Source organism: Ctenopharyngodon idella, chromosome 17 (genome assembly GCF_019924925.1).
Source record: "Ctenopharyngodon idella isolate HZGC_01 chromosome 17, HZGC01, whole genome shotgun sequence".
Lineage (NCBI taxonomy): Eukaryota > Metazoa > Chordata > Actinopteri > Cypriniformes > Xenocyprididae > Ctenopharyngodon > Ctenopharyngodon idella.
Genome location: NC_067236.1, coordinates 29,343,820 through 29,362,652, shown reverse-complemented (window position 1 = coordinate 29,362,652; position 18,833 = coordinate 29,343,820). Strand labels below are relative to the sequence as shown.

Genomic DNA, 18,833 nt, shown 5'->3' with positions numbered 1-18,833 from the left:
CGTTATGAGCTCTTTCTCTTTTTGCCTTATCTTGTTTGTTTGATTCCATTCTAGACTGAAATATGTTCCCTTCTTTTTCCATGTTCTCTATATTTTCAGTGGGAAGTCTGCAACATTCATTGCATGGCATGTTCACACCAGATCCCTAACACTGACCAACATTTACACACTTTACCACTCTCAGATGTCACTCCACTAGGTTCCTCTAAGGGTGTGTTCTCTTGGTTCTTTTGGTCTGGACCAAATACGAAACTGATATATTAAGTCCTGGTTCTCTTAGCGTTCACTAAGCCATGATGGTAACTCTCCAAAAACCCACATTAACAGAAACTCTTCTAAATTAGCATAACAAAACAGTAATCACTACTAAATCTCCCACTTAACATTAATCTTGCAATATATATATATATTATTTTATTTTATTTTATTTTAATTTTAGCATTTACTCTCCCTTTCGAGTGCCACAGGCTTGGAAATAGAAATCCCAGCCTAGTTTATTAAACTTAAGTTTGTCTAAATTAAAAGAAATAAGTTCATAAAACTCAAAACAATGAAACAGTTGAATTTACTTAAAATATATCAGTTCTGTGAACTTTAAAGAAAAACAAAGTGCTAAATACTCATGAAAGTTAATTTGACTGAACTAATTTGTCTAATTTAAGTTTGTCCTATTTAAACCCATTAATTATTTTGAGCGTTAAGGTTCTTATAAAATATAAGTATGCAGCTTATGAAATATGTAAAGGAGTCAAAACAGCACAAGGAATTCCTATCTTACACACAAATGAAGATCTGCGAGGAGACGCAGTTCCGATATCTGTACTGAACTGTAATGGGCAACATCGCTCTAAATAACAAGAAAAAAATGCTATTCTTGAGCATCCTGTCCTTTTTAGAGTCATATCTTGTGAAATCACATCCTTATTTTGTTTCGTTTAGATGTCTTTGGTCCATCTTGCATTCATATTTCAGTCAAACAGCACCAGAGTTCATTTGGAAGTGACCTACTGCTTGTTTGGTGCGCACCGGGGTTCGGATGGCAGCCTTCCCACTTGAACTGCATTACCTGAGCAATCGCACCAGATTTTGTTTTAATAGAACCAAACCTGCCAAGTGTGAACACACCCAAAGTCATGTCTGTGTCTGGCATGATCTTACAGCTTTACTCACCTCATCTTCTTTTCTTTATATCACACATCTTTCTGTCTGTTTGTGTAAATGTTGAATGTAAGCACCAGAATGGTACCATATAACAGCTCTCATATAGATAATAGAGCTTAACGGTGGTTGGCAGCTTTTTTCAGCAGTATTTCCATAAGTATTTCAGAAGATTCTTATTAAAGAATCTTTAAATCAACTCTTGACTGATCCACAACATTACAACAATTCTAATGTCTTTTCTGTATGGAATGAACCACTCGCCCCTAAATCACTGCACATAATTAAATCTGAGATTTTTTTAAACATTTTTACAAACTTTTCTCATCAGTGAACACTACTACCACTGTGCTGTAATGCTAACATCCTATTTTAATTAATGTTATGTAGCTGGCTAGCTAAAGTTTCCTAGCAAGCTTCTGTTAGCCTGCTAAAAAACTCACCAGTGTGGAGATTGCCTGTCTCATTTACAATAATATTCATTTGATTGTCAGTATGATTTTTTTATTTTTTTTTTAAAGGAAATTAATACTTTTTTATTCAGAAACAATGCATTAATTTGATCAAAAATCACAGAAAAGACATTATTGTTACAAGACATTTCATTTCTAATTCAAATAAATGATGTTCTTGTGAATTTTCTATTCATCACAGAATCCTGAAAAAAAAAAAAAAAAAAAAAGTATCACATTTTCCATAAACATATTAACCGTTTTAAACATAGCAAATACGTAGCAAATCAGCATATTAGAATGATTTCTGAAGGATCATGTGACACTGAAGATTGGAGTAATGATGCTGAAAATTCAGCTTTGACATCACGTCTATCAGCAATAAATTATGTATTCTAATAAAAACAATTTCAAATTGTAATATTTCACATTAATACTGGTTTTCACTGTATTTTTGATAAGCATAAGAGGGAAAAAAACTAAGCTTTTGAACGGTAGTGTATCAAAAACCTCAGAGCTCGTGTGTAGATCTGTTTTAAAATATTTTTATGAATAACGTTGCATTATATGATTATGTGAATGGCATTTTACCTCCGGAACTCTATTGCTGAGTGCGATTGATTTACAGAAGTAATTCAGGTACAGTTTTACGGATGATATTCTTGTTATTCAAAACAAGTAAAGAGTATTAAATGTGGTTTTGCAACATCTTTTCGGTGAGATTGGTGTCACAGCATTCGTTTTTAGAATTTAGTTACTAGTGGGTGGTAATTCTGACATCTTTTTTTTAGTTCAGTTTAAGTGTGTGTGATTGAATAATAAACATTTGTGAGCTTATGGAGAGATCAACTTTTGCATTTATTGTCTTGTATTTTATGTGCACCTGCTACTGTTTTCCCTCCCAACCTGCTCATATCTTTATCTTATATCTCTTCTTCTCTTTTTCTTCCTCCTGTCTTTTTATATTCTTTCTCTGCTTCCTCTTACATTCCACATCTATGCCCATCACTTTGTATCTTTCCTGCCCCTCTCTCCTGTCCTTTTCCCATCCTCATCCGCACCTCTCTCATCCTCCTGTCATTTCTGTCCATTCTCGCACCCCAAGAGAGAAATGCTGTGATTTTTCTGCTCCTTCCCAAACCTCCACTAGAAAACATTGGGCTCATCAAGGTAAAGGGAAAAGGCTTGAAACGGAAGGTCTTTCACGCTAGCTGTGAATGGTATGCTGGACCTGAAAACAGCAAAGTACCCTCTTTGTGTTTTTTCCTCCCCATTCCTCTTTTTTACAATGTAGTTTGTGTTGCGATATCATAACTGCACCCCCGTTGGTCTCATCCGAGGGACGAGGTGTCAGATTTCAGCGTTGATTAGTCCCAGCATCCCTTGTGATTCGCTCTGTGAAATTCACCCACAATGCACTGGTGCATTAACCTCTCACGCCCCTCAGGAAGGGATTTTTCACACTTCTTTTGCTCTCAATTGGTTACATTTATTGTAGCACGACATATCATATGCAAATTTGCCAAAATGACTTCAACCGAAGTATCAGAGAGGTTTTTCCCTTTCCAATCTGAGTGAAATTCACAATGAGACTGATTTGACATTACAAAAAAAAAGTCAATTTTGTTTAGTATAGACATTATAGACCCAATTTCCATTTCATATTCTAATTCACAAACCCAAGTCAAATTTAGTAATGAGATGCCACATTTGAGTAGATGTTTGAGAACAGTGTGCGAACGATCTGGCTGTCGTGACGTTCTGATCTGTCTTTTTTTTTTCTTCTTCCTCCTCCCTTCCCTCCCCAACAGGCTCATGCCTCGAGAGTCAGCTGGCCGAAAGTCCAGCAATGCAGGTAGACGGCAGCGACTTAGCCTCGCCAATGTCACCTCGTGCTAGCAAGAGCCGGATGTCCATGAAGCTTCGCCGTTCCTCGGGTTCCGCCAACAAGACTTGACCTAAGTGAGCAAACACACACGACAACTTCCTACGGGACACTCCACGCCGTTCGCGCTCACTCCAGAACGCCGCCCACTGCACTGTCAGAGACAAACCACACCCTCTTGCCTGCGACAGCTGTCGGACTCCTCCCATCCAGAGCCAGAAAGATCAAAGAACAACTGAAATGTTTATTTTTTTGTCGATCGCTGATGGATATCGCATTGCATTTTACTTAAATAACTTCCACTGCTGTTGCCGTAGCTGGTGTCACTGAAGCTGCCCTCTACTCAGAGTGCGAGCGATCGTTGAAAAAAAAAAAATCATAGTCACAAAAATGTCTTTTTGATTGACCATCGTATCAACCACAACTTTTTTTATATTTGTACAGAAGACGCGCTGAGGTTTTCGACAATTTGCCGGCTGGAGACGTGCTCGAAACATGTTTGTGGAGCAGATTTACGTTTAAACTGAAGCACTTCTTGGTGTTAAATTTATTTCAGTTTATTTTCACTCCTAATGTGTTTTTATATAACTTTGACACTCACATTTGTTGTTGTTTTTTTTTTTGCTGGTTTTCTTTATGGATTACGGTTTATTGCAATTTGTAAATTTAGTTTTCTCTTCATTAGAATGTTACTGATTTTTTTTTAATGTTATACTGAACCGCCCCTTTGTCATTTGTAACTGTTATTTGTGTGTATATATCTATAAATATAAAATATATACATATTTAATGTATGTGTATAGTGTATGAACAGTATCTGATCTGTGTACATATTTGACAGTATTTAAATCAACCAAAAAAAAAAATCAAAAGGCCACTTAGAACAAGTCTTCAGCTTGCAAGTCTGTCTGTATGGCTAGGTTTTTGCTGGACTCTGTCATTTTGTTTTGTTGCACAGCAGCCTTAGAGACGAGCCCACGCAGGTTTATCAGCTCATTTACAGCATAAATCATTTGACTGCAGCGCTCTTTTTGATTCATCTCATCTTGGATGGGATTTTTAAGGAAAGTGTGAATGAGTTGCCACATTAACAGGTCTTGCAGGGAGACGGCGACGTTGCCAAATTGAACCGAACTACCCGCTTCAGGACGTTTTGAGCTAGTTCAAAAGCCTTTAATGTAATCTTGTTCTGTTCTTTTGGTTTTTTTCTAAACGTGCGCGAAAAACATCTTTGACACTAGCATTTCTTCACGTTTAAGGGATTAAAGGGTAACTGACCCTAGACTACGGATGCAAGTTATAACTGTTGCCATGTTTAAGATATGTCAAGTTTGTATATTTTCTTGAAAGCTATGCGAGACTTAATGAGGGTCAGATTTTTATTATTTTTCTTTTTAATTTGAAATCATTTAGAAATTTATCGCAAAAAAAATATATATGTGTGGAGTTGAAATCATGCAGCACACTTCTGGATTGAAATTATACCGTGTATATTAAAGGCCTGCACACGAGCAACTGAAAACCTGCGCGTAATTTCAAGAGGTTAAAAAAAAAAAGTCCTCATGGGTAGATTTTGTGTGTTACTACTGACCAAATGCTGCATGATTCCAGTACTAACTGCATGTGTTGATATAACAGCTGCACAACACGCAAGCACACGCACAGATGTTGTCATACGGTAGTATATCTATACATTTGTATCGGATGTCGAAGGAGAGTGGATGTGCAACTACACTTAAGAATAAAAGTATTCTTACAACATAGCAAATCCTGTGCAGTTACTGGGTGAATCAAATGTTTTTTGATATTTTTAAGTGTACTGATTTCTTATTTTCTGTTTTAATAGCAGCTTCTCCAGTTGATTTGTGCAAATAAGCTACATTTGTAAGGGTATTCGAAGACAATTTGATTTATTGACCTCTTCATAACAGCTGAAAATGACTACATATGAAAATATGACACTTATGGTTTATTATTACATGTAGGCCTCTAATAGTCTTGATGTATGCTATGGCATTTCTTGGCAGTTATTTGTGATATAAATACATTTTCTTTTTTGCAGCTACTGCTGTCATTTAAAATAATGAAACGTACAGTACTTTAATTCATGATCTAGAAATCAAAGCACCTTCTAATACGATTGAGACTAAACAAGCTGTCCATGGGAGCTACTTTTACAATGAGACACAAAATATATTAATTCACTTTTTATGATGTATGTTAATGAAAAACCTGCGGTGAGCTTTGAGTCTCAAGCCTGATAGATTTGATGTCTTTACCGCTATAAACAGTTTCATAAATTAAATTGGCAACATAAGTACCTTTAAGTGCCCATAAGTACCTTTTATGGATAACACTTCATAACTTTATCAAAATGATATTATCAGTAATGAATTTGAAATAGAGGTGAATTAAACATTGAATTAAGTGAACATGATATTCATATTTGAATGTGTATGAACTGATATGAAAAGAATTATATACAGAGTTCACGGAGTTGTGGAAATCTGGAAATATTCAGAAAATTGAGATGTACAGGCTTGGAAAAGTTACAGAAATTAATAAAATCCTTGACATTTGGAAAAAAATAAAAAAAATAATCAAAGCAATATTTATATTTCATATCTAATATATATAAAATAATTTATATATTAGGGGTTTAACAATATATCACAATACAAAAATACAACAATATGTATCGTGGATAGTTCACCCAAAATGAAAATTACTGTGAGAGTCAGTACTACGTTAAACTACTAATGTTGAATATAATGTATAATAATGAAATTGGGGAATATATGTGGGTCCTGATAATGCCAAATGTCTTGTGTTACCAGTAAAAAGTGGCCTACATTATTTTAAATATATCTAGTCGGTGACAAAGTGCAAGCATATTTATCTAAAATACCCATTGTCCAAGCCTATTCATTTCCACCCCCAATGTAATACCAAATTTAGAATTTTAATCAACAGTACATTTTTTGTTAACCTTTTACCATATGTCTTGAAGTATCGCATTAATATCGTATCGTGATATGTATCGTATCGTGACATGACGGTGTCGTTACACCATTAACCCTATCCACCTTATTTTTCAACGCGGAAGTAAAATGTTTTCTATGAATGTGCGAGATTTCCGATTTATTAGCCGCTATAGGATAATAACGAGAAGAATATCAAAGTGCAGTAAACTGTAAATCATTGTGTTTATAATTAAGACAATACATTAAAACAACATGGTAAGAAATACCAGTTTGCAATATCAAGCAGCATAACGAGCTGTTTTGTACGACTAAAAATAACTGGTAGTGAATGACACCGGAAGTCAGACACATTTAAAGGTGCGTTCCATTCGACCGTAAGTGGACTGCGAAGTGGACTTCACGGGGTATTTCGCCATCTTAAGTGAGATTCCAATCTGAAGGGAGCAAACATGTTCGGTTCGAAGGGCACTGCGAACGGCATAGGGAATAAGGGAACATCGATTCATCACTTCACAGGAAGTAGAGAGGTAAAATCACCCAACTGTCACTGCGCACCGCGTCACCAGTCAGAACTACGATGGAGCAGAGCCGTTGAAAGAGTTTTTAAACGGTTCTGCGATGTAGGAATTTACGTATGCGTTTTGAGTATTCATAAATTTTGTTATTCTTATACGAACGAAAGTATGAATGGTTATGGCGATAAGTGTTACATTTGCATATTTTATTGTATGAATAGGCATGACAAAGTAAAAGTGCTGAAAAGCTGAAAGCTTTTTTTATTTTACTTTATTTACCTCAGGAGTGTTTACTATGCGGCTGCGCGTGGAAAAGAAAGAGCACGAGATGAGATCCAGACCATGGATTAAGAATACATTTATACAGTTAACCATGAGAATTTATTTTCATATGGCATGACAGGTACAGCTTCAAATCTGTTAAGAGTCAATTTTAAATTCGAAAGTAAATTATAATATTTATGTTATATCATAATCTGCGCAACACCGTCGTTGACTTTCTTTGTTGACGTTTGCAGGGCGTTCCAAATGAGCGTCCACTTCAACTGATATACCGTGCTCAGGGAGTAGGGAGCAGTGAACACTGCGTAGGGACCCTGTCGAATGGAACGCAGCTTAAATTTACAAATGGCCGCGCTCGTTCTTACCTGAAAAATAAGGTGGTGGATAATGTCGGTTAATAAAAGTTATATAGTGTTACCCAAGATTATCAAAGATACATAAACTATCTCTGTTGTCAAAAAAGAAAACCTCCAAGTTCGATATCCCCACATAAAGACACTGGATGTAGCCTATTGAGTGATAATATTAACAACAAGCCGTTAGACATAATCGTAAATGTTTCTGAAGTGAGATCAGCATCCCGGCCTGACGGCCATCTGTAAGAGCATCACCTGTCTGTTCTCTGTGGGATGAGTCTTGTTGATGTGTCTGGTCAAACCCGGAGAACTGAAGAACGTGGAGGGACAGTGTTTGCATGAGAATATCTGCTGTTCTCCGGGGCTCAGATCGGGTCTGAGCAGTAAGTCATCTCTGACCGCGTGCCAGAGTCTGTGTTTGTCCCTGATCTCCGCGGAGGGGAAGTGCGCTCCGCACAGGTGACACGGGAACGTGATCTGTCCGCTCTCGATGTGACTGTACGAGGATGCTTTGATTGTCTCGTGCGCGGCCAGGTGTTTCCTCAGGTAGGCTTGCCTGCGAAACTTCTTGCTGCAGTAGTGGCATTCATACACTTCTTCTGGGCCGGGAGAGGGCAAATAGGGGGTGGTGGACCTGTCAGGCTCGTCGGGGCAGTGATCGAACAACCTGGAGCTGTCCGGGGAGCTAATGCGCATCTCAAAGCATTTCTCGGAGGATGGGTACCTTTGGTCCAGAGGAGGGTCTTGGGATACCCTGTGCATCATGTTGCTGTCCGGTGCTGATCTGTGATGCTGGGAGCTGTCCGGACTCAGCTGGTGCTGATTGTTCCCACTCATCTTGCTGGCGTTCTCCTTCCCTTCCACTGAGGTCTTCTCGTGGTTACGCGCCTCCAGCTGAGACTTCTTCGCGTCTCCGGTGCTCAGGCCGCGAGGTTTGTGCCATCTGCGATGAGACGCGAGGTTAGCAGGGCAGCTGAAAACTTTGTCGCACTCCGGGCAGCGGTATTCAACCCGCACGATTCTAGAGCACTTGTGCTGGGCCAGAGAAAACGGATCAGGATATTCTTCCTTACAAAGCTGGCAGATGAACTCACCCAGCGGCTTTTTTCTGCCACTTTGCGGTGCCAGCTTTGATTCAGGACTTTCTTTTTTGATTTTAAGCCCGAGGACTGGTGAGGTGGTGACTTCGTCTTCAAAATTGAGTTTTCTGATGACTTTAGGCTTTTTTGGTGCTTTGCTCTTGCGCTCTGAGTCCATGAACGCGCGTTTTACGCATTGATGAAACGCGGGGTAGGTGGGCACCGAAGAGGGCACCGGTGTGCCAAACTTCATGTCAGAGTGGTTCATTAGCAGACGCTCGATTGAAGTCACCGGAGTGACCAAGGGAAAGGACTCTGCCATGGCTGGGGAGCTCAGACACCTGTCCAAAAGCTCCGTGCTGATGGGTTTAATCGGGCTGTAGGAGTCGGTGCTGTTGCGCGGAGATGACGCGCTCTGTTCCGGGTGGCTAAAGTAACTCTGTGCGTAATCGACGTTCTCTCCAACAACGCCAGGGTCCCCCAGAAGACGCGTCTGCTCATTTTTAGAGCTTATACCACTTGCCCATGATTCTTTAATAGGTTCCAGCACGTCCGGGACACTTGCATTTGGAGTTTGGCTGGGCAGGTCCTCTTTGCGCGGCTCTTTTTCTTCTTGCGCACGCACCTTGTAGGATGCTGATGAGGCACGTTTACTCCTTTTCACTAAAAATCCGCGTGGCATCTTCTCGTCGGATTCACACAAAGTCCAGATGAAAGTACTGAGGAGAGGATGCGGGCTGGACACTGTCACCGCGATGCGTCCCGCTCGCGTTTTATCCTTTGGGTCGCCTTCAGGTTCTGTGTGAGGTCACTGTCAATGCCGCGGTTGTGCCCAATCAGCGCTGGCATTCAAACGAAGGGGCGGGACGAGCATTAATGAGCTGATCCGGTTACAGATTCATTTCTAATGGGAAGCAGATTATCTCAAATGTCTCAAGGGATCGATGGGCTCTTTAACCTTCCCATGTTTTCCAGTTTCCTGTTCAGTAATCTGAGATCAGTCCATCTACGGCAATTGATTTTAAGTAAAACATTTAAAATTAATTTATTCATTTGTAATTATTTTATTACATTTCATTTTTAAAGATATTAGTAAAAATATATTGTCCCGTTTAATTTAGCATGTCCCGTTTTAATGTTTATCGTAACGTTTTTTTATATAATTAAAGTTAAACTAACATTTTGTCTCGGAGGACAGGGAAGCATATTTCAAATTGACTTTTAAATAAAATGTCCATATAGGCCTACAGAAATAGCCATCTTTTGACTGCTTTAACAGATTGTTTTATTATTATTATTATTATTATTATTATTTTACGTAGCGTACAAGAACGAACAGTACAATGCAAGAATACATTACGTTGTAATTGGTGGCTGAGCTCATGTGTCAGTGATGAACACATCTGTGCCGTGAACGATGGGAACATGTTCCTCTGTTTTTCCCATGTGAGGGTGTTTGGAGTCAGACAGGCTGCTGATAACCTGCAGACGCTGATAAGAGACGCATCTCTTTATCCTGTGGAGGGGGTGGAGATGCTGAAGCCACAAACCTGTTAGGATCCCATTGTGTTTAGCTGGGATTCTCCTCCCAGGACACTCATCTGGACGGAAAATGAGCGTGAGAAACCACTAATGGAGACGCTTGGCCAATTTGTTGAGGTGATGATCATTTACACAGTGGTTAAAGATTTTATTTAAGAAGATTGTGGTACATGTAATCAATTACTATATTTATATATTTCATAAAAGATCTGCTGGAGGTGTGGAATGATGAAGCATCACTTGATGTTTTCACACAGGTTGGCTCTTGATTTCGCTCTGCAGGAGGTGGACAGCTTCAGCATCAGACTCTGGCAGCTTTACTCAGACAGACTGTTGAATAATTCATGTTTAATCATCTCTAATTAGGGCCCGTGTTGTATTTATCACTAACACAGTTTTGGTCTATTAGCTAAAAATTATCACGGACGTCAATTAAACTGAAACATTATTATTAAATGATAAAATTGCCACTATCAAATTCAAATTGAAAATTCCTGATAAAAAGGTGCAAATGCTTTAAACATAATTTTATATATATATATATATATATATATATATATAACATGTAATTATATATATAAACTGTGTCAGAAAAAAATTTATCTCAATTATGTCAGATAACACTTAAGCAAAACATGGTCAGGTCAAAGTGTCTGAAGAATTTTTGGCTTCAAATTTTTATCAATTTTACTGGTAGTTCACTGTATGAATAATTTTTGGGTATAATATGTCACAGTTTACTTTATTTTGCTATCCTCACTGACATAAATGAACTATAGTGTCCTGCACCCACTAGTAAAAATATATCAAAAATATCTGAATAATTTGTGGTTTGACTATATATATATATAGTACACATGGGGAGTAACGGAATACATGTAACGGCGTTACGTAATCAGGATACAAAAATCCAGTAACTGTACTTCGTTACAGTTACGTCAAAAAACATAGTAATCAGATTACAGTTACATTTTGAAAAAAAAAGGGGGGGGGGGGACACTATCAGGATTACAATCGTTTCATTTAAAACTAAATAAATCATTATTTTGCCATATTAACACATTTTAAGCGCTGCTTGATTATACAGTATTTCCTGGTTCTGTTGACAGTGATGACTCACGTGAGCCACCCGCTGGTGCATGCGCAAATAACACCCATCTACAATCTCATCAGACGCAGATTGAATCACTGCTACTAGTTGAAACGATGCTGCCCGCGGGGAAAAACGCTTTCAATTCATGAAAATTTCGCTGGTAATCAGTTGTGAAAGTGAAAAGTAATCAGATTACATTACTTTCATATTGTGGTATTTGGATTACGTTACTGAATACTTTTTTCATGAAGTAATATGTAGCTGTAACGGAATACATTTTTAAAGTAACCCTCCCAAGCCTATATATATATATATATATATATATATATTATTTTTGTTATTATAAATCTCCATTTATACATATACAGAACATACATATATATCAATTGATTTTACATAAAACATTTAAAATTAAAATCAATTTTTAAATCATTTTATTACATTTCATGTTTAAAAATATTAGTATATTAGTAATTTTTATGTTTTAAAATTAGTTAAGCTTAATAAGTTTAAATAAGCATTTGCACCTTTTATCTATTTTTAATTTGAATTTGATAATGGCAGTTTTAGGATATTTAATAATGCAGTGCTGTCCATTTGATGCGAAAACTCTTAATTTAAAATCTACGGCTCACTTTCTTTAAAATAATAAGTTGACAGTTGACAATATGTTAATCACTTTAACAAAAACAAAACATCTAGCCTACTGATGATTTTATTTTATGCCTTTAGTAGGCTACCATAAATCTGAAACTTTTGGACTAAAATTTAACGTTAGATTTTACTAAAACATATTTAATTTGAGAGGTTATTGAAGATTATATCACTAAATGCAAAGGGGATGACTATAAAGCTGCATTAGAGGCTGCGTATCACTGAGACATTTATCTCTAGCGGAAACTGTGTGAGTGCCCTGAATCTACTGTTTATCTACTGTCGCCATCTGCTGGAATATTCGAGTAATTGCGCTTTCTAAAACAAAGAATGTTGCAAAACAGCCCAGTTTTATATAAACAGCTATTTTAAAATGTTTCACATACGTATTGTGTAAAAGATATATTTGATAAATAATAATAATAATAATAATAATAATAATAAAAATCAATCTAGACCTAAGTATTTAGAGAACTTGGAACGTTCAACAGCAAAAAACAAAATTATGCTGACCTGTTCCTAGTAATATAAAATTTTATTAAGGTTGTATGATAATTTAGTCAAAAAAAAAGTGTGTATCGTTTTCGAGAAGCATAAAAAAAATCTCGGTCATATGATTTGTAATATATGTATCCATTAGAGGGCGCTAGGGCGCAGAAACGTCTGCGCTAGTGTGTGTAAAACGTGTAAAATCCTTCATAGACTTTATTAAGAGCAGCGCAATGACAGGTATGAAACAAGCGAGGCAGAGAGGGATAAACTTCCCGTGTTTTCAGTGCCATCCGCTGTAAAAATCTGTATAAAGCTCCTAAATCACTTATAATTTTCCACAGCTCATGTTGTCTGGAGTTTTTGTCTCCTTACATTTCTTGGAAACTCCGCTAAACATCAAAGATGGCGTCTATACTAGGTTACGTTTGGGACTGTTACACTGCACCAATAGGCTAGTTTATGCAATTAAATGTGTTTCGTAATATTTCTAAAGTATTAATATTTATTTATTTAATCTGTTTTACAAAAAAAAAAAAAACCCTTTCTATTGTGCCTATAAATCATTATGTTATAAAGATAGATAGAGAGCTAGAACTGAATTGTCTAGTTAGTCAAAGAAGCATATGCAAAAATAGCATATGCATATAGTGTAGACACCACCTACACTATATTATTCTTTGTCTGGGCAACTTTTGCGTGAGAGGGAAACCTGTGAGGGAAATATGCAGGGAATGCACTGTCCCTTTAAAGTCAATACAGTCCATACTCTCCTGCTTAAAGGTTAAACTACTCATAACTATTACATAACCTGCAGGACTACCGCACCCTCATTTGAGACTGGTTTGGAGTAACATTCCATTCATACTGATTTACCTGTGTGATTCATGGACTGAGCTTCAGGATTCCCCACTGCATGGAATGTCCATTGCTTTTCACTGGGAAAACTGTGATGACTTGTTTAAAAGTCCTGTGCAGTGACACACACTTCAGAATCCCCGCTGACACCTCTGGGACTTTAAACAGTGTGTCTGTTTAGGGAAAGATGGGAGAAGCTTAAAGAGAAGGTAAATAGGTTAGTGATTTACCCTGCTTTCAGTTTTGAAAAGTCATAGCAGCCTATACCTCCAAAGTTTATAGCCTAAGACATGTCAGTGACACTAGAGGAGTCTGGAAGAAAATGGAAATTCCAGTGGTGTGTGGAGAGGGTGGGTCACACATGCCACGCTGTATCTAAACATTCAGTGTCATTCACTGTGAGTCAGCAGATGGTGTGTCACAACATGCCGTTTCATGTGAGCAAGTTTCATATAAAATTACATTATGCTTACTTATGAGTGAAATATGGCATTTCTATAGCCTGACAAGCTATTGGGAAAGTCACTGTCATTGAACACCTGGTGCCTTGTTTAACCAGTTTCAGAGAACAGTCAGTTTCAAACGACTGATATGAATTTATACTATTGTTTAAAAGTGTGGGGTTGGCTGCATTTATTTGAACCAAAATACAGTAAAAAGAGTAACACTGTGAAACATTATACTGTGTCACATGATCCTTCAAAAATCATTCTAATATGCTGCTCAAGAAACATTTCTTATTATTATCAATGTTGAAAACAGTTAATATTTCTCTTAAAACCGTGATCAATATTTTCGGATTCTTTGACGAGCAGATAGTTAAAAAAGAACAGCATATATTTATATAGAATTTTTTTAGTAACATTATAAATATTTTCACTGTCACTTTTGATCAATTTAAAGGGATAGTTCACCCAAAAATGAAAATTCTGTCCTCATTTACTAACCCTCGAGTTGTTTCAAACCTGTATAAATTTCTTTCTTCTACTGAACACAAAAGAAGAAATACTGTTAAGAATGTCGGTAACCAAACATTTGATGGGACCCAATGACTTCCATAGTATTACCATAGATACTATGGAAGTCAATGGGACCCATCAACTGTTTGGTTACCATTCTTCTAATATCTTCTTTTGTGTTTAGCAGAAGAAATTCATACAGGATTGGAACAACTTGAGGGTGGGTAAATGATGACAGAATTTAAATTTTGGGGTGAACTATTCCTTAAATGGTTCCTTGCTAATTAAATGCCCGGCCAAAAAAAAAAAAAAAAGTCGCTGTTTGGATTTTAATAGGCAAATACTTAAGAGTCTATGGATGGATCATTACTGCAGTGATTATTATGTTTCTAGTATGTTTTATGTTTGGCAACCTAACAGATGGAGTGTGTAGCTTTTAAACAACCATATAGGAAGAAACACCATGGCCATATTCCAGGATGACAATGTCAAAATTCATCAGGCTCAAACTGTGAAAGAATGTTTGGGAGGGAGCGTGAAGAATCATTTTCACACATGAATTGGCACCAGTCCAGACCTTAATTTCATTGAAAGTCTTTGGGATGTGCTGGACGAGACTTTACAGAGTGCTCACCTCTTGCATTGTCAATACAAGATTCTGACCAAAAATTGATGCACCTCTTGATGGAAATAAATGTTGTGATGTTACTTTTTCCATCAAGAGGTGCATCAGTTTTTGGTCAAGATCTTGTATTGACAATGCAAGAGGTGAGCACTCTGTAAAGTCTCCTCCAGCACATCCCAAAGACTTACACTGATGTTGATGTCAGGACTCAGAGGTGCCAATGCATGTGTGAAAATGATTATTCATGCTCTCTGAACCATTCTTTCACAATTTTAACCCTGATGTCATCCTGGAATATGGCCATGATACGTCTTCCAACATGTTTTTTTAAGAAATGAAAAGCTACACACTCCATCTATAAGGGTTAAAAGAAGGCTGTGAGGGATAGAATCAGAATGATAGGGATATCAGTTGGATACTCACAACCAATGCTATAGGTAATAACTGATTACATGTCATTTGGGTTACGCAATCAGATTCCAAAAATGAAGTACTTGTACTTGTAGTTAAAATACTTGTAGTTTTTATTGGTTACATGATTACATATTATTCACACAATGGCAGTAAATCATTCATAATTTATTGATTGTGCCTAATTTTTCATCTTTTTCATTTTCTTTTCTAAAAAGCCTATCGCTTATACACATTCAGAAAGTTTTATGGACAATCAGTATGTTGTTGTTACCAGTGGTGGGTAGGTTACTTACAAACTGTAGTCTGTTACTGATTCCAAATTACATGAGAACGATTGTAGTTAGTAACATACTGTATTGATTTGATTATTCAGCAAGATTTATGAAATCTTCCCGGTTTACTGACATTTTATATGACATCCGCTTCAAACATTACAATGCTCATGATAACTTTCGTTAACTCTACACTAAGTAAATCCACTTCACCAGCTAATTACTCTTCGACAACGATGCCATAGAAATGTACAGAACTACCGCAAAGTTAAAACACCAAATTCTAAAGATGGCTGAATGCTTGTTTATCTGGCACATACGGTCTATAATTACATGGAAAACTGAGAGGCCACACAGCATTTAAACACTGGATTTACAGAAATCATTTCACTTTTAATGAGTGTTTTTTCAGCTTCGCAACATTGCATATCACATCAATATGTTACTAACTACAATTTTACGCATGTAATTTGGAATCAGTAACAGACTACAATTTGTAAGTAATCTACCCAGCACTGGTAACAACATACTGATTTTCCATACAGGCTGACAAGAAAAAAAAAGTAGACAAAAACTCCATAAAATGGTTTTGAAAGTTGTGAGTTATGAAAATGATGTGATCTAGGCCCTTTATTCATTGCGCACCACTGTAAAGACTGTAAGCAAAGACTATTAATAGAATAACACAAGACGTGTCACTCGTATTGTTTTGAATGGGAGAATGTGCAACGCGCAATATGGCGGAATAAGTCCCGCCTTCTAAATAAGAGCCAATCGCCGATTGGTAAAGTCATCGCGTCACTGCAGCGGCCGTTAGAAGCTCCGGTTTCTATAGAAACAGTCAGACGCGCGCTTCCTATAGAGACGCGCAGTTAGGACTGCGGATGCGCATTAGCTTGATCTAGCCTGAAAAAATGCCTTTTTTTTTGTCATGATTCAAGCGTTCAGAAACAAAATTTATGAGACAGTTGTTGTCAGATTTCATTGGTGATTTCAAATATTACATTTTATTCAAAAGCTTGGCAAACAGCTTTAGAGAATTTGATGTTTACCCATTCAAAGTGAGAAGAGCTACACTTGTATGCCCGAGAGGCATTTCAAAGATGGCCGCCGAAAGAAATGACTTGTCTTAAAGGACTTTGCTGTAAGTCTATCCCTCACAGCTTTGTTTTTCACATGTGTTAAATTCAATATGGCGTCTGACCAGACTAAGGTCTATTCCTTTAGCATCACATCCATATATGAACTTATTGTTTTATTTTCTTTTTTAACAATGCTACATATGAAGTATATGGCATAAAGGTAGATGACGAGATAATAATTACATTTAAATGTGATGGATGGCCTTGTCATGTTTGGCCAGTGAACTCACTTGAGGAAGTGTCTGTTTATGCTGGTGGAAGAACTGCCTCAGCAAAACAGGTTTAGTAATGGTCAGCCCACTGTTCTCCCACCAAAGATTCCCGCTCATTAACATGCTGATGAGAACTCTCGTCATCTATGTAAGAGCTATGTGTTGGGAGCTGGACAGGACGTCCTATCCACACTGATCACATGATACCGGAAAGGAACATTTTCAGAGTTTCCAGTATTTGATCAGATTAAATGAGTTAGACTTCCTGATATAGCACTGTAAAGCAAATGCATTGTTGTGATTTGTAGGTTACTTTGTACTTATTCCGACATCATCCACACGTCATCTTATCCTTACTTGAATTAATTAGATTGTATCAGATACAAAACACTTCAGCAAGTTACTGAATCTGTTTATAGGTCAGTGATATAAGTTTACAATAGTAAAAGCCTTTCCTCATGGGAGTTAGCCTTCTGTTGTGCATGTGCACAATGTGAATTGCAAATCCAGTTGTATTTTAGTGGAACACCCTCTGCCCTCGGGGTTTACCATCCATAGTTACTGTTACTATGGTAGTTGTGTTTGAGAACAGGTTGTCTTGGAGTTTACACATGCGTCTTGAGCAAAAACTACACATTTTCTGGTTCCTTTGAGTAAATGCCTTTGTGGGCAAATTCTCACAGCAGAACTAAGAACAGAGGAGTTTCCCATTCTTCAAATTATGAGGAAGTGCTAAGATGTTGGCACCATACAATCTACTTCCTTGACTTTACAGTGATGTATATGAACAACTTCTACTATATATAATTTTTTCCTGATTTATATATATATATATATATGTGTGTGTGTGTGTGTATGTATATATATATATATATATATATATATATATAAACATTATATACACACACACACACACACATATATATATATATATACGTGTGTGTATATATATATATATATATATATATATATATATATTAACTTATAGATTTTTCCTGATATATAGATATATATATATATATATATATATATATATATATATCCATGCAGGGTAATTCATTTAGATTTTTTCAATTTGATATTTTACTAAAGTTGTTAATTTATAGTCAAAACAATTAAAAAAAATTACAAAAATGTATATTTTATATACAATATTATACATATTAAAATTTTTACATTTTTTTATATTATACATTATATGTACCATTTTTGTTTATGTTGCAATGTCTAAATTATTTAAACCGTATAAAATCTATATGCATAATTCAATATCTTTCAGCAAAATTTTTAAACAATTTTTAAAAATTATATATAAAATTATAATATAATGTAATGTAAAGTATTAAAATTAATTAAAACTTTATTAAAAATATTAAATATATTTTCATAGTTTTTTTTTTATATCATAGGCCTACATTATGTGTCATCATATTCTATGTATTCTGTTTTGTTCACATTTTGCAATATCAGAATTATAGGACTCATCTAAAATATATGCATTATTCAAAATCTTTCTGCAAAAATTTTGAGATGTTTAAAAAAAGGAATTTTTGCAAACCACCAAAGTACACTCTGTAGTGTTGTGCACTAAATATTTTCTTTTCTGAAACAAAATGTTTAGGTTTTTTTTTCCACTTCAGCCAGCCCCAAATGGATTCTGGATTATTTTGCAACTGGAAAAGTCGAGCTTTCAGTATTACTGATCTGATAGTGTGTTAAACCAAGCAGAGAAAATTTCCCCAAACTCCTGGCGCAGTTAATTCCCTCTCTAGACACAGTTCAGACGTCAATCACACTTTGGAAATCCCCTACCCTCAGTGAAGCTCCGCCTCCCTGTTCTTAGTCTCTTTAACACTCCAGAA

General features: G+C 36.5%; 2 protein-coding genes across 14 annotated transcripts in view; one reads left to right on the top strand and one right to left on the bottom strand.

Annotated features, from left to right (window-relative positions):
- Nucleotides 1-5,263, top strand: part of ralgapa1 (Ral GTPase activating protein catalytic subunit alpha 1) — an 81,454-nt gene extending 76,191 nt beyond the window's left edge. For 11 of the 12 annotated variants that reach the window (XM_051868067.1, XM_051868064.1, XM_051868068.1 and 8 more), the window contains one exon: nucleotides 3,422-5,263. In XM_051868067.1, coding sequence (XP_051724027.1) covers nucleotides 3,422-3,567 — 146 coding nt within the window. In that variant the 3' untranslated portion in view covers nucleotides 3,568-5,263. Of the gene's footprint in view, nucleotides 1-99 lie in introns of all 12 variants that reach the window. The other variant, XM_051868069.1, reaches the window with a different exon arrangement.
- LOC127498575 (insulinoma-associated protein 2) lies at nucleotides 4,102-17,807 on the bottom strand. 2 transcript variants are annotated; one of them, XM_051868088.1, is made up of 3 exons: nucleotides 16,990-17,807; nucleotides 13,366-13,544; nucleotides 4,102-10,312 (listed from the first exon to the last, which is right to left on the bottom strand). In XM_051868088.1, the coding sequence occupies exon 3, from the start codon at nucleotides 9,391-9,393 to the stop codon at nucleotides 7,849-7,851; it is 1,545 nt and encodes a 514-aa protein (XP_051724048.1). In that variant the 5' UTR covers nucleotides 9,394-10,312; nucleotides 13,366-13,544; nucleotides 16,990-17,807; the 3' UTR covers nucleotides 4,102-7,848. The 2 variants fall into 2 exon arrangements, with proteins under 2 accessions (XP_051724048.1, XP_051724047.1); XM_051868087.1 differs by having other exon boundaries at nucleotides 13,366-13,520.
- Nucleotides 17,808-18,833: the final 1,026 nt, after the last annotated feature.